Source organism: Varroa destructor, unplaced genomic scaffold (assembly GCF_002443255.2).
Source record: "Varroa destructor unplaced genomic scaffold, Vdes_3.0 BEIS01000001.1, whole genome shotgun sequence".
Classification (NCBI taxonomy): domain Eukaryota; kingdom Metazoa; phylum Arthropoda; class Arachnida; order Mesostigmata; family Varroidae; genus Varroa; species Varroa destructor.
Genome location: NW_019211454.1, coordinates 15,273,919 through 15,286,768, shown reverse-complemented (window position 1 = coordinate 15,286,768; position 12,850 = coordinate 15,273,919). Strand labels below are relative to the sequence as shown.

The 12,850-nt window shown below is 42.2% G+C and overlaps 1 protein-coding gene and 1 long non-coding RNA gene across 16 annotated transcripts in view; one reads left to right on the top strand and one right to left on the bottom strand.

Annotated features, from left to right (window-relative positions):
• Ctl2 (Choline transporter-like 2) overlaps positions 1-12,850 on the top strand; it is a 78,070-nt gene that overhangs the window by 29,504 nt on the left and 35,716 nt on the right. Inside the window, exon 1 of one of the 7 annotated variants that reach the window (XM_022806454.2) lies at positions 2,479-2,613. The exons of the other annotated variants lie outside the window; for them this stretch is intronic. Within the exon in view, the coding sequence (XP_022662189.1) occupies positions 2,535-2,613 (79 nt within the window). The 5' untranslated portion in view covers positions 2,479-2,534. Of the gene's footprint in view, positions 1-2,478; positions 2,614-12,850 lie in introns of those variants that run through there. 7 annotated transcript variants of the gene reach the window in all.
• LOC111250967 (uncharacterized) overlaps positions 1-12,850 on the bottom strand; it is a 29,467-nt gene that overhangs the window by 2,664 nt on the left and 13,953 nt on the right. Inside the window, exons 2-4 of one of the 9 annotated variants that reach the window (XR_015319327.1) lie at positions 8,200-8,287; positions 4,956-7,153; positions 3,525-4,647 (exon numbers count right to left, since the gene is read on the bottom strand). This is a non-coding gene — a long non-coding RNA (uncharacterized LOC111250967). Of the gene's footprint in view, positions 1-80; positions 222-1,549; positions 1,680-3,524; positions 7,154-8,199; positions 8,288-8,516; positions 10,265-12,850 lie in introns of those variants that run through there. The other 8 variants (XR_015319326.1, XR_002673593.2, XR_015319323.1 and 5 more) reach the window with 8 other exon arrangements.

Here is a 12,850-nt window from a genome sequence, read left to right as displayed (position 1 = left end):
AGTTGATCAGGAGCAGTGGTGGCGTGACGATATAGTATTTGAAAAGTCTGTACTTCAATGATGCACTTGAACCGACTCACCGTTACCCTAATGAAACTCCTAAGCAAAACACTGCCGTCTGAGAAGCAGACTGCGCATTCGTAACATGCTTCTGCAAAATCTGCGTGCTAATATCTAAATCAGTTCCATTAATTTGTTCGCATTACGGCGTGGCATCGCCAGTCAATACTTCACAAGCGACGTAATAGCCGGATACGGTGTAGGCACAGTTTGTCAACTCAGAGTCACTCATACTCGCTTTCATCGAGGCCAATGGACGCTAACGTTCAGTTTCGCGGCATCCTTGTTTGCCTTACGTCTCTCTCGTACTTTCTGATCCTTCCGATTCGTCTGCGTACATCTGTATGTCGACTTCTGGATATGGCGGTGTCAGACCAGTAGGTCGCAGACATCTCTCGCAGACCATTCTGGAATAGGTCACTATTCTAGATAGTACGCTGCGGTCATGGCGTCCATAAATAACCAGCCATCTCTGCTATGCCAGTATTGTGGCTGCGCTTCCAATGTTTATCAGCTGTTCGACCATCCACATGTGCATAGCAGAAAAAACATTACGCAATCCTACCCATAGGATTTTGGCGGAACTATGCGCTACCCCAAGGCTCAGTTCGACCCGGGTAATTCCTCCCATGTCGCTATCTAGTGACCCCAGCAACCGATTCATCGACAGATCATGGTAGTATGCGTCATCTCACCACGGCTGCAGTAGTAGCAGCAGCAACCGGAGCTGAAACTGTAAAGGCCGTTAGTGACGAATAGAATTATGCCACAACTTCTAAACGTCATTGGCGCATCTTCGTTTCGGAGGGAAGACCCGCTGTTTAGCTGCGAAACCGTGCCGCGACTTGCGTGAAACGCGCAAATTTCACAATGCCATACAGTCAATTTCAACGAAACGCATGACACTAAGTAATAATAATAACAGGAACGATAACAACAACAGTAACTACAACAGTAACAACCACAATAATAACAACGACAGCGCTGGTGCGAAAAGAATCAGTGGAAGAAACGATCAATGCATAGTGTTGAAGTGGCGAGCACAGCTGCAGTAAAAGCATCATTAATAGTGAGCGCCCGTTGTGTGTCATGCCTTTGATGTTTACGTCGACGCAATGGCTTTCCTGGTTGCTGGCACTATAGACGCTGTCGCCGTACTAGAGAGTTAGATTGCTTGCGATTCAACCGCTTGCCAGGGAGGGGATGAAACGATAACGCTGGGTAGCCGCAACACCGAACTGTTGCTAGAGTCAGAGCGTTGCTTGGCTGTGGTGTTTTGCGCGAAGCGACACCGACTAACAAAGCATCGTTGAGCGCCAGGCGATGACGCGTTGGAGCGCCAACGCCGAAATAGCCACCCACGCTCTTTTGGTTCGATTCGCTGTACTAAGGTATCTCAGCAAACCCTGACTTTTCTGAAAATGCTAAGCAGAATTAAGGTATCTTACGTATACGTAGTCCTTGTATGGATCTGTGTTTACTCTCATACCTCCGGTAATTATAGAACGTTGTTATGTCATTAACTATTCTTTTGAGCGACCACAAAAGGTTCAGCTACAACAAGCACCACACATAACATTACGTGCTATGATGACAAAACTTCGTTAGTCACAGTTAAACACTGTTATGATTATGGAGCCATGCTGCTCTTATACGAAGCACAGACAGTGAGCGAGGAACACAAGGCAAGCTCGTCCCTTCAACGAGTGAAGATGAATGACTGGCCAACTGAAGACGTCGTTGACAACATTAGGTCATTGTGATTTCGCTTATCACCTCAGCGTTGGGATTCGCTCTAGCCTCACACCTTTACCAGGTCTTTCTTCAGCGACGCTCGACTTCTGGAGAACGTTGGCGCATTCTTGGTGCATTGTCAGTACCGTTATTGCTCTAAGAGAGGGGAAACATCCATACCACAAATTGCACGCATCACACGACCAGTGCACAAGCAACAAGTTGGTGCTGACACAGCCTACAGGTGACTTATGCGACCTACAGCTGACGACGAATCGAGGCGGCCATCTCTGGTCTGTGACGGATCGAAACAATTGCGAAAGAGTGAAGAGCTTATACGGGGGTAAACGAGAGCCAAGGAAGTCACCAATGGGTTAGAGTGTAGAACTCAGGGGACGTGCAGCAGTTTTTGCACGGAGGAGGGATGAAAATTCTGTAGCAGATTCTGTAACGGCTGCAGCAGGAATTTGGAGGTGCGGTTCAGGGGTGTTGGATTGGACTCCTGTCGTGATATATTTGGCTCGGAATTCGGCTTAAGGGGCTTTTGAAACAAGAGAAAAATTCGTCGGTGTGATGAAGTGCCAAGGTGTAATTTCGAAATTGGAGTAAAGTTTAGAGCAGGAATTACAACGGAATACAGTGACTGTTTATTTCTCTCAGCGGACCCGCTACTAATTTCAATTGTGCTAAATGTATATTATTGGTATTGGGTTGTGTTTGAACGAGTCAAGCAAAGGACTATGTGTAGTTCTTGCTTAATAGATTGTTGCTGCTATGTCTTGCCGCAAGATCGAGTCCTTAGGCGGAAAACCCGAAAAGGTAAGGGCAGAGCTGTCTAAGTTCCTGCTAACTGAGTATGAGCTTGTTAGCTAAGACGAAAGATATCAGAGGTGGGTCATTTCAGACGAGGATGTGGCATATATAAGAAAGTATCATGTATGGATGCTACTTGTATTAATAATAACTCCGACACCTCATGCCATGATTGAAGCACTTGCGAGTCTATAACCAAATGCGCGCAATCATTGGCGGCTCAATTGGGCAACTGGCAGATCAATCTCAGCTATAAGGTATAGGAAGTATCATATTTTAAGTGTTTTGACACGCTGCTAAAATAAAATGGCGAACGGGTATACATGAAATTATGCTTAGTATAGTTTGTGGGCATATGTCCGTTCGTCCCCACAATTTGTTAGCAGAACTTATAACGCTTATACAAATCTGGTTTAGTTTTTCGTCTATGAGTATATGTGCTAACTGTACTAACGAGCAGGTTTTCTTCATGGTATGGTTTAAGATGCAAATGAACCGTAAACATTGACCAGAACGCTCTTAGAAGAGGTATACCAAATAGTTAAGTGGTTCGGTCGTTGCAATGAAATAGTACTAAGATAATTTTTCAAATGACCTCACAACCTGTACAGCAGTACATCTAAATCATATTCTAATTGTCAACTGATTCAATTAATCAATCCATGCTTGTCAATGTGAGATTGATCTGCGATAAAAGGAGGGAGTTCGATTATCCGTTGAACGACTGATCTACAGCAAACAAAAAAGGCCTAATCAGAATGTTAAACATACGATTAATTTTTCGATACATCTACAAAGGCTTAAGGCGCGCTAATTTCAGCTGATTTGGCTGTGATTAGAAAAGTGCCTAAACAGTAGCATTATTTATACGTCGGCAAATTGGATCGCTCCGATTGTTGGAAATATGACCATTCAAACATACTTCATATAAATTTAGAAGTTTTATTAAAGTCAATTAATATATATGACGATACACAGGAGCCATGAAATAAGATATAGGAAATCTATGACAACAAAGCGCAAGTGATCTTTGGAAGGTCGATAGATCTTTCCAGGTCTCTTGGGGAAATGCAGTGGAAGAACGTTAAATTTTTGGTTAAACAGTGCAGAGAGTCGGCTAAGCAATGAACACTCGGGACCTGTTTTAATAATGACCTTTTGCACCGCCTTTAAAAATCAGCAACGGCCTAAATTTGCCCCGTGTCATTCGGGTTGCTATGACATATAAACAAGTCGATACTGGCGTGGTAAGTTGGTCTACGATAAAACTAACGTACCTTGTTAAAGTATATCATATAGGTTCATTTGAATGATATTCATTATTGCCGTAAACTCTAATATTATATTCAAAAACAGACAAAGTCAATTAGCTCACATCCTATCTGACGTGTCTATGTGAGGGTACACAAACAAATAAATGCTTACTTTATTTTTTGTGATATATTACTATCAGACATTTGATGATTCGACAGACCTTCCCTTTGCTTACAGTGTGTCTTTTACCTGCTTCTGACTTTTCAGAGCCGTTATACTATGCACAACTATCATATATGTACAAGCAATTCTCACATGGCATACTCTCAATAGACCATAACGGGCAGAATCGCCATAAGTCTGAAAGTGCATTAAGCCGAGAAGCAAACGGGGTCTAATCAGAAATTCTACTGTCAGCATACCCCATTGTGTTGTTTCCATGCCCCGTTTTCGATCTTCCATAAATTTTTATCTGTTGCTTCTCTGCTTTGGACGTTTACCCTGCGCTCCTTTTAGCATTGGTGTAGCGCTTTACTTTATTTATTCTTTATATATACTTGATAAGCATTTAGCGCACAAAGGCTGCAAGAGTGCTTCTTTCTTAGCCGCCGTTGACACCGAACAGAGCCTCCATGATGCGGATACAAACGACCCGACAGGTGATAATGTCCAGCAATTTCGTAGTGGAATATTGCGCAGATGGGTTGGATGACGTGAGCATAAGTTTCAATAAGTTTCTGCTACACTTTATTTACCGGAACGACGTCATGCATCACGGGGATGAAGCTAAAGGGATAGAGACGAAACAAGGAAAATGTTTCCAGCGAGATAACCTTTCGGGCATTGTTTCGAATGGTCTTTCATGAATCATATCATGTATCGACACCAGCGAAGACTGCATTTACATAGCCGGTGGAGGGAAGGGGGGTCTATCCGGGGACTTAGCATTCGGCATATACTATGCAACATGTGTGAATAAATAAAGAAGATCTAAAATTAAGTAAGTCCCGATTTTGTGTAAGTGTTAAAAACTGCAAACGAAGTGAGTCTTTCGAAGCTCGACAAAACCATTATGAATTATACCATAGACACACCATTGTTAACAGTAAGTAGCCATGGGACGGCGGGGCCTGTCTTATCCACAGCACACTGGTCATTGGCCCCGACATTCACAGGTCAACAAGAGTGTTGCTTGACCGCTAAAGTAGGGCAATTTTCAACACTCGAGTACAATGAGGCCTGAGGTAAGTTGATGACCGAAGATCAGGTGGCCTGACGCCTGACCTTAAGTCCTGTTTCTCGCAAAACGGCCAATCTATCGGGTGTCACAGTAGTAGACATCCTCGCACTGCCGAACTTCGATGCCGTCAACGCTCACCAAAGTACTGAAAGGACTCTCAAAACGGAGACATTTTATATGAGAAATAGGTATATTTGGAGACACACAGTAGTGTATATTGTGAATTGCATTTAAAAGAGAAGGACCGCCGGAATCTAGAATACACAGTCTTTGTGGTGGTATTTGTAAAGAATTACAAGGAACAAATCATGTCCGTAGAGCAGGAAGCTACCAACACAACATCCGCCTGCCGTTAGATGTACAAAGGCTAAACGCGGCCTTAATAATGAACACATTCTAGCCCGGAAAGGGAATCCCACCGTGGAAGATTGCGGGGGCACGCTAACTACGAGGAGAAGGATTTTTGGAGGACTCTCACAACACAATTGCAGTCCTTGAAGTAATGAAGTGTTCAGAATAATGCTACGCGTCGCGGGAAAACATAAAATACCTCCTTGAACTTTGTAAGGGCAACGTATTATCTCAAACGTATTCACAAGTAGTGTATAACAATAAGCGTATAGTAAAAGTATTAGTTCGCCGACCGTTTCTCGTTGCTAGTCATCGAATCAATCATATCCATTGTCAACGATATCTTACTTTCCACCCTATTTTTACCTACAGCCGCTCCAATCGTGGGCTACCAACTGTGCAGCTACTTGTTATCGTGATTTATTTTAGAATTCGCTAAGAATCATCCGTTTTGCCTCTCGGCTTCTACCGGCTTTCGGCTTACGGCTCTATTCAATTTCTTCCTCTGCGTTTTTGATCGACAGAGACCAGCTTCTGCTTGTACCATAGTAATGCAAGCAGGTTTGGTTCTTACAACATTACTGAGCACTTGTTTTCAACGACCTGTCCTTTACCAAATACCGCTTATTATCGTGTCCAGTTTAGCTAGAATATGACTGGGCACTGACGGTGGCAGACACGAGCAAATAGCGTTGAAGAACGGAACCGCTATTTGTTATTAAGCTACAACAATAGTCTGCAAAACGATGTATACAAACAGACGACAAACCACAACCAAAGTGGGCGTGAGAATGTATATATATATATATATATATGATGCATATATGTATATATAAAGATCTTCGACGATTAATGTTGATTTATACTTGTATTTTCTTCATCTGTGCGGTAATAGTTTGTAGGGTAAGTGTCGCTAAGGGAGATGATTAATACCGCTAATGAGTTTCGGTCCGTGGACATGGCTGACCGAAACGCAAAGCCAATGTTCTCTAATTGTTAGAATGGCGTCGCTACGTCTTAACGAATAGTCGTCAACACGTAAGGCATCTGTGAAGCTAGTAGCTTTAAGAAATGGAACTGCGCTTAATCAAGTGCGATGCGCGGGCGGGAGTGCTCTATAAAAACGCAAATAGTAAGATATGGTTAACGTTTTAGTAGGTGGGCTGGTAGTTTGTTCCTGTTCACGAACTTGAGTCATCAAAAGGAGCGCTGAGTCAATCGTTTGAGTATACCAATAGATACGGGCTGACTACGGTTGCAGTGATGAAATGTGCCTAGGACTGTTTGTGTCTATTGGGTGTACAAAAAATACATATTCAGATGAAATTATTTTAAGTTCAGTTTTTGTCTGTATATAGTAAATATTTAGATCATAGAAGGATCCACGCAAAGTGTGTAAGCTTTCGTCTTATCGCGGATGTCCCAAATGATTACCGTTTTGGTCAATACGCCGCTGATAACGGTGGGCTATTTATTTAGAAATTAAAACAAAAGGTCCAAGTTTTCTAGTGTTGGTGACTTTTCAGGGTAGAGCTTGTTTTTAAGGTGTCCCCACAAGGAAGTCCATAGGCCTCAAGTCTGAGGAACGGGCAGGGTGTTTTAGAGGACCTCCCCGTGCTAGCCATCTACTGGGACGCTATGTTCTTAAACGGTTGTGCATAAATGCTCCGTCTAGTTGATAACCTCTTCATCCAAATCCACCTGTACGGTAAAACAGATTTTTGTGGTGAACTTAAGTAACTGCTATCGGCCGTTATACTGTCGAAAAATAATAACTGAATTAAATTACGTCGTTTAGGTTTTTTGAGACTCTTTTTGGTTCAAGTTCTTAAATACTATTTAATTCTAAATGTAATCTATTACTCATTTGGCGGCTATTTGGTAACAATAGCACATTTTGAAACTATAATTATGAAACAAGTCATTATACATTATGGCTTTATATTATTAAAGTATGATTTGAGAAATAGGAGCGGGGAAAACGTCGAGCTTCGATGGTGATATCTTCACCATTTGAGCCAAAGTGGAAAATTCTGGCGCACTATGGCTCACGTGTTGGGTTCAACTAATAGTCTTAATTTATTATTATTAATTAATTATATATATATATATATAATTAATAGAGTGAGTAGCATTTCGTACAGGTTGATAATCTCGATGGCCACGGCATTCTGAAGGCTCCGAAGTGCAATATTTACAGATACCTCACCTATTTAATTCCTCGTGTTAAACAATATGATTGTGTGGAACTTGTAACGATATTGTTGTGTTTATATTTAGCTAACACGCCTATGTTAATGTTATGCTGTCTTCGTTAATAAAGGCCAACGAGCCGCTTACCTAGGCAAACATTAGAGTCTGAAATAATCTCACTTAGAGCTGTGTCTTTCGTCACAGAGAATGGACACAGCGTCAATGGCGCTGTAATCCCTGTTTTTCAAGCCACATATAGATCCAAATATCATGAAATACAACTTTAAAAACCGCCCACATGGGGATTTTACCGGTAAAAAAAAAGCAGTATACTTTGTATCGGCACCTTCTGCCAACACTCCGGATAACTCTAGCTAAAAAGACAATCAGTTGTACGCTCCTTTCAAATAAGTGGCGTGCCAAAAAGGGTACCTTCATAGAAGAGTCAATTTTCTGTTTATTGCCGCCGCTTGGCCTGCTCTGACTTAGTAATGCACTATCTGCGCCGTGCGACGTGTATACACTATCTGAATAGATCCAACAAAGAAGAATACCGTAAAGTTGCATATTTTCTCCGTCGTCCGTATTGACCTTGAGAATTACGTTTGGCTGGTTCCTGAACAACGCCAGAGGGATCGGTTGCTGTAAAATGTGCGTATAGCATAAAGATTAGACACAATGTATTAAGCGTTGATGAAATTCGTCTCTTCTAAACTGAAAGCAGAATCTAATGATAGTTGATTTTAAGCCAACCCAATAACACAACCGCTCAAACAATAAACTGTGTTCATTGCAAGAACGGCTAGTCCTCAAACACTATTTTATTATAGCTGTAATAGAAATGAACAAAAGTATAGCAAATATGTTTTACAATTGAAAATGCTTTGCGGCAGAGTTTTCGACTTTTGTCCCGTTGTGATGATTACTCGTAATTTTCACAGCAATGACTTGGAGTACAGGCGTCTAGATGGAAATGGAAATAACTTCAAAGCTCCCATTCTACGCAGTATTAACGGCATTGTTATATTTACAATACAACATTTAAGATTTGCAGCGTGCTGTTTTACAGAAACTGCGCAGACAGTGATACTGCAGGACCAGTTTATATGATAGGCCCCTTTACAAGGCAAATAAGACGGTCATTTTACACGTGATCTTTTAGGACGGCGTAGGTAAAGGCAAGGCTAAAACCCTTCTATTTAGAAGTGGATGTTATATCGACACGCTCGACAGTGTCTACCAGTTAACGATATTATGCGACGATTCATATCGTCCGCTGGGCTCCCGCTAGATTACTTGATAATAACTTGCGAATCTATTTGATTTGACTGGATTTCCCTTCGGCCACAACATCTTCCTGATATAAACACAGTCCTCTGGCTGTCAATGTTTTCTAATTCACGTCTTCAAACAATATTACGGCCAGCACATGCCTTGACACTGGTTTCTTGAACCACCTGTCACGTTACTCTTGAATCATTTGCATGAACCGTTTGGAAGCGACAGCTTACAATCGTTATTTACCGCTGTTGGTGTTCAATACGTTGACGGGCAGGCTTATTTGGTATCTTGGTCGGGATCATAGGGATTTATGATTCGAGCGCAGCCTTACTTCAATTCCTGCACGCTGTGCGCACCGCAGGGGCGAACTTCTGTCCGTAATTTCAGTCCAGTTTCATCTTCTAGAACGCACTTCGTTGGGGCAGTTAGCTGGTGTCGTCTATATCTGATTGGAAGCTCCCTCGGACTCAGAGTTATCACTCCTTTACGCTAACGTACATTCGTGTTTTGGCGATATAGCTGGCAAATGTGGTTTGTTACAAACAGCCGCAATATCGACTCGAAAACGAGGTCATTGGCAGAATGGAGTAGGACGTGTTCCTTTGACGTTGACGTCGTCCCCGCTTTCATCACCGAAAACTTGTTTCTAGTGGCAATAGAAAACGAGGGGACTATCAGGGCGAACGAGGCCGTGAGCATTCATAATGACGGCAAAAATGACTGCCGGACCATATCCACGTGTGTGTGCATACGATTGAGATAGAACCTGTCTTACCAGAACATAGTATAGAATATTTGTGATAGACAATAGATGCGAAAGTGTTTTCTCAGAATAATAAAAACGAGAGAAAAACGTTCACGGCACATATTGCTTTGAAAAACGCAAATACTTCATTTTGACAATGCACGAAAACATTGAGCAGGGACATGCTGTATATCCTTGAAAACTTTCCTTTGTTAACATATCTGTATTTCGAACGCGCGCTACCATTCCAGCGTTTGCACTGTTACAATAGTAAGCAGCGGTTTCGCTTTGTGTGTGCGTCAGTCCCTTATACGTAGGAAAAATAGTTCAGGACAGAAAAAAAAAGAATATGCTAAGCTGTAGAAGACCAGCTCTAAGATGCATATTCCGCGCACCGTACTTAAATAAATACACGCGAACTTTCAGAAACTACCATTTCATCCGTCTTTGTAATCTTTACATCGGCAAAAATACGCTAACGACTGTAAATTACGAAGAATTCTAGAGTGATTAACTAGAATCGTTTCTTCTCTCATATTGAACGACAATATACACAAGTGGAGAACAGAACGGCATAGACTACGTGGAGCGTTCTGCCCTTACGTTCTCGGTGCTGCCAGATGTTACCGACGTTAATCACGACGTAAATATTGCGCCGTTGCCAATTTCGTCATAAAGCGTCAGTCAATTCGGTGGCCCCGCAAATCGCGCATTGTTATGTGAAGACGTTTGCCTGACAAAGCGGCATCACTGGAAAGTCAAAGGGAAGTGCGCTGTCTTGTAGCTTAGCGGTCTGTTCTAAGTAAAACTTTGGTGCCAACTGTAGGCAAAAATCTTAGGGAAGGAAACGACGACACGGGGCTGTGTACATAGCTTTTAGTCAGACAAGTAAACACTTGTATTACGTGAAGGTCGTCGATGCTTACTATCAACAGCACACCCCCTAATCGGGATCTGCACTGGCATTTCTGCCCTGCCATAGAACTGGCACAGTTTGCGTTTGCTGTTAATGGGTTGCACAGGCTTAAAGTCGAAAATACATTTGAAGCGTCCATAGTGGTCTATAAAGTTACTGAAGTGATAAAGGGTCATAAAGGTGGCACCAAAGCGGCCTTTCGCCGACCGGTCTTATCTACACCTCGTTAGTTGGCTCTATTTGGGCTGTCGGAGCTGCCAGCGACGACATTCATCCAGTCCGCCCATTGTTTACCGATGATGATCGGATCACCGTGCATTAACCTATGTGCCCACCTATATAGATACTCAATTCGGGCCCAGTGTCATTCGCTTCTAGGGCTGGTATCCCGTCGGATAATGGGTCGGTGCGACAGTTGGGGATGGAGTTAGAAACAGATTGTTATCTATTATTATTCCAGTTAAGAGCCGCGTTGGTTTGGCGGATCGCTGACCTAACCGACAATTGCGCAACGCTGAACCAGTGTAAGCACATCAGGTTTCTCCTTAACTACGGGAAGGCAGACACCCGAATAAGCTTGTCTTTTCATCATTTCAGACCTAGGTAGTGTCCTAGCAGAAAGCACGTTTTGGAACAGCCGCGAGGAACAGCCACTGCGCTGCCTAAGGCAAGTTTTCACTTTGCTAAAACCTTTATTGCCGATACTGATCTTCCCCAGTGATTCATATCATTGCGAGGTTAACGTTTTATTGATCAGATACCGCGTTTAATAAGAAGGTCAGGGATGCCCATATTTTATCAAAACGTAACCGATAAACGAGATTAATTTACCTGCACTTCGATTTTTATAGAAAAAAAAAAAAACATTTAAAAGCAGTTTAAAAAACATTGAAACACCCGTATTTGTAGATTAAACTTCACGCGTGATCTGATCACTCGGACAAGCAAATATATGTACATCGAAATATGAAGCTCTTTAGGCTGCTGACTGTAACAGTCAGGCATCTCCTTCGAGCGACTGTTTCATTTGCGCAAAATGACGTTCCGACGAAACCGCTATGAGAAACACTCGTGTCGAATAGAGAGGACGCGGATTACAAAAAAGTTATACGGCGTACTTACCAGCAGAGTATATATTGCTATGACTAACCCCCTAAATGCTGCTGTTGTCCGTAATCATGACAATAAGCATGAATGTTATTACTGAATAAAAATCTGTTTTTATGGCTTTATCCCTTCAAGTAGGTCCAGCGTAATAGAGCCAAATCGCTTCTATATGCAATGTGTAAAGGTCAGCATCTCTTCTCGTTGGTAAAGCTACCGACTAGGCAACAACGATGAGTCACAGCTTTGTAATTATTGGGTAGCATAAAGATTTATTCTTTAGAACGACACACCGTCGATTGACCCATCGGAAAATTGTCGTTTCGCTGTATGAGATGTTAACTTAACAATGGTTATAGAATATTGTAGCCCTAATCGAAACGCGGTAAATGGTTGGATGTAGATAAAAATAGCTATAAAATGGTAGGCTTTCTTTATTCATTAAAGGCAATAGGCATTACGATATATTGTTCTGCCTTGACGATATGATAAGTCTGTTTAGGGGGCGATAGCTTTAGGCTAAATCCCGCCTCCTTAAAAAAGCGTGCCCAACACTCACCCACTTTCACACGTCCAGAATATAAACTGGAATTTTCATTGTCCACGTTGCTTTCAATTAGGGCGCTGAAGTATGATTTTTCGAAGGACTACTGAATGAATCCTAGCTGTATGTCGGGGACGTCTAACTCGTGACCATATGTATAAAAGGGATCATTGAATCGTGTGTAACAGTGTCGAATTCCGAGTCGTCGCTATATGTGTTTTTCTTGGTTCAAGAGAATGAGGTTCCGAAAATACCGCCATTCACCTGACGTCGATAATTACTCCGGCAACTATTCATAATCTGCATAGAAGGCCCCCATTATATATTGTAACGTGATAATTTACTGACGAATTTGGCGTAAAGTTTCTGCTGTGGACGGATCAGCGGACAATGCTTGTGCACAGGTACATCTCGAACCCTATACGTTAGTAGAAACAACATGTCCTCTTGTCGTTTGTTGACATGTGCTTGCCCATCGTATTTGATTTGCTATTTAGCAGCTCGTCCAGATCCGTCGTCCCGTTAAGCATTAGATCACTTTTTATAATACATGGCAACGATATCAACTGCCATTTGAAGTAAACTTCTCCATGTTTATAATACCTCTACAAGGTA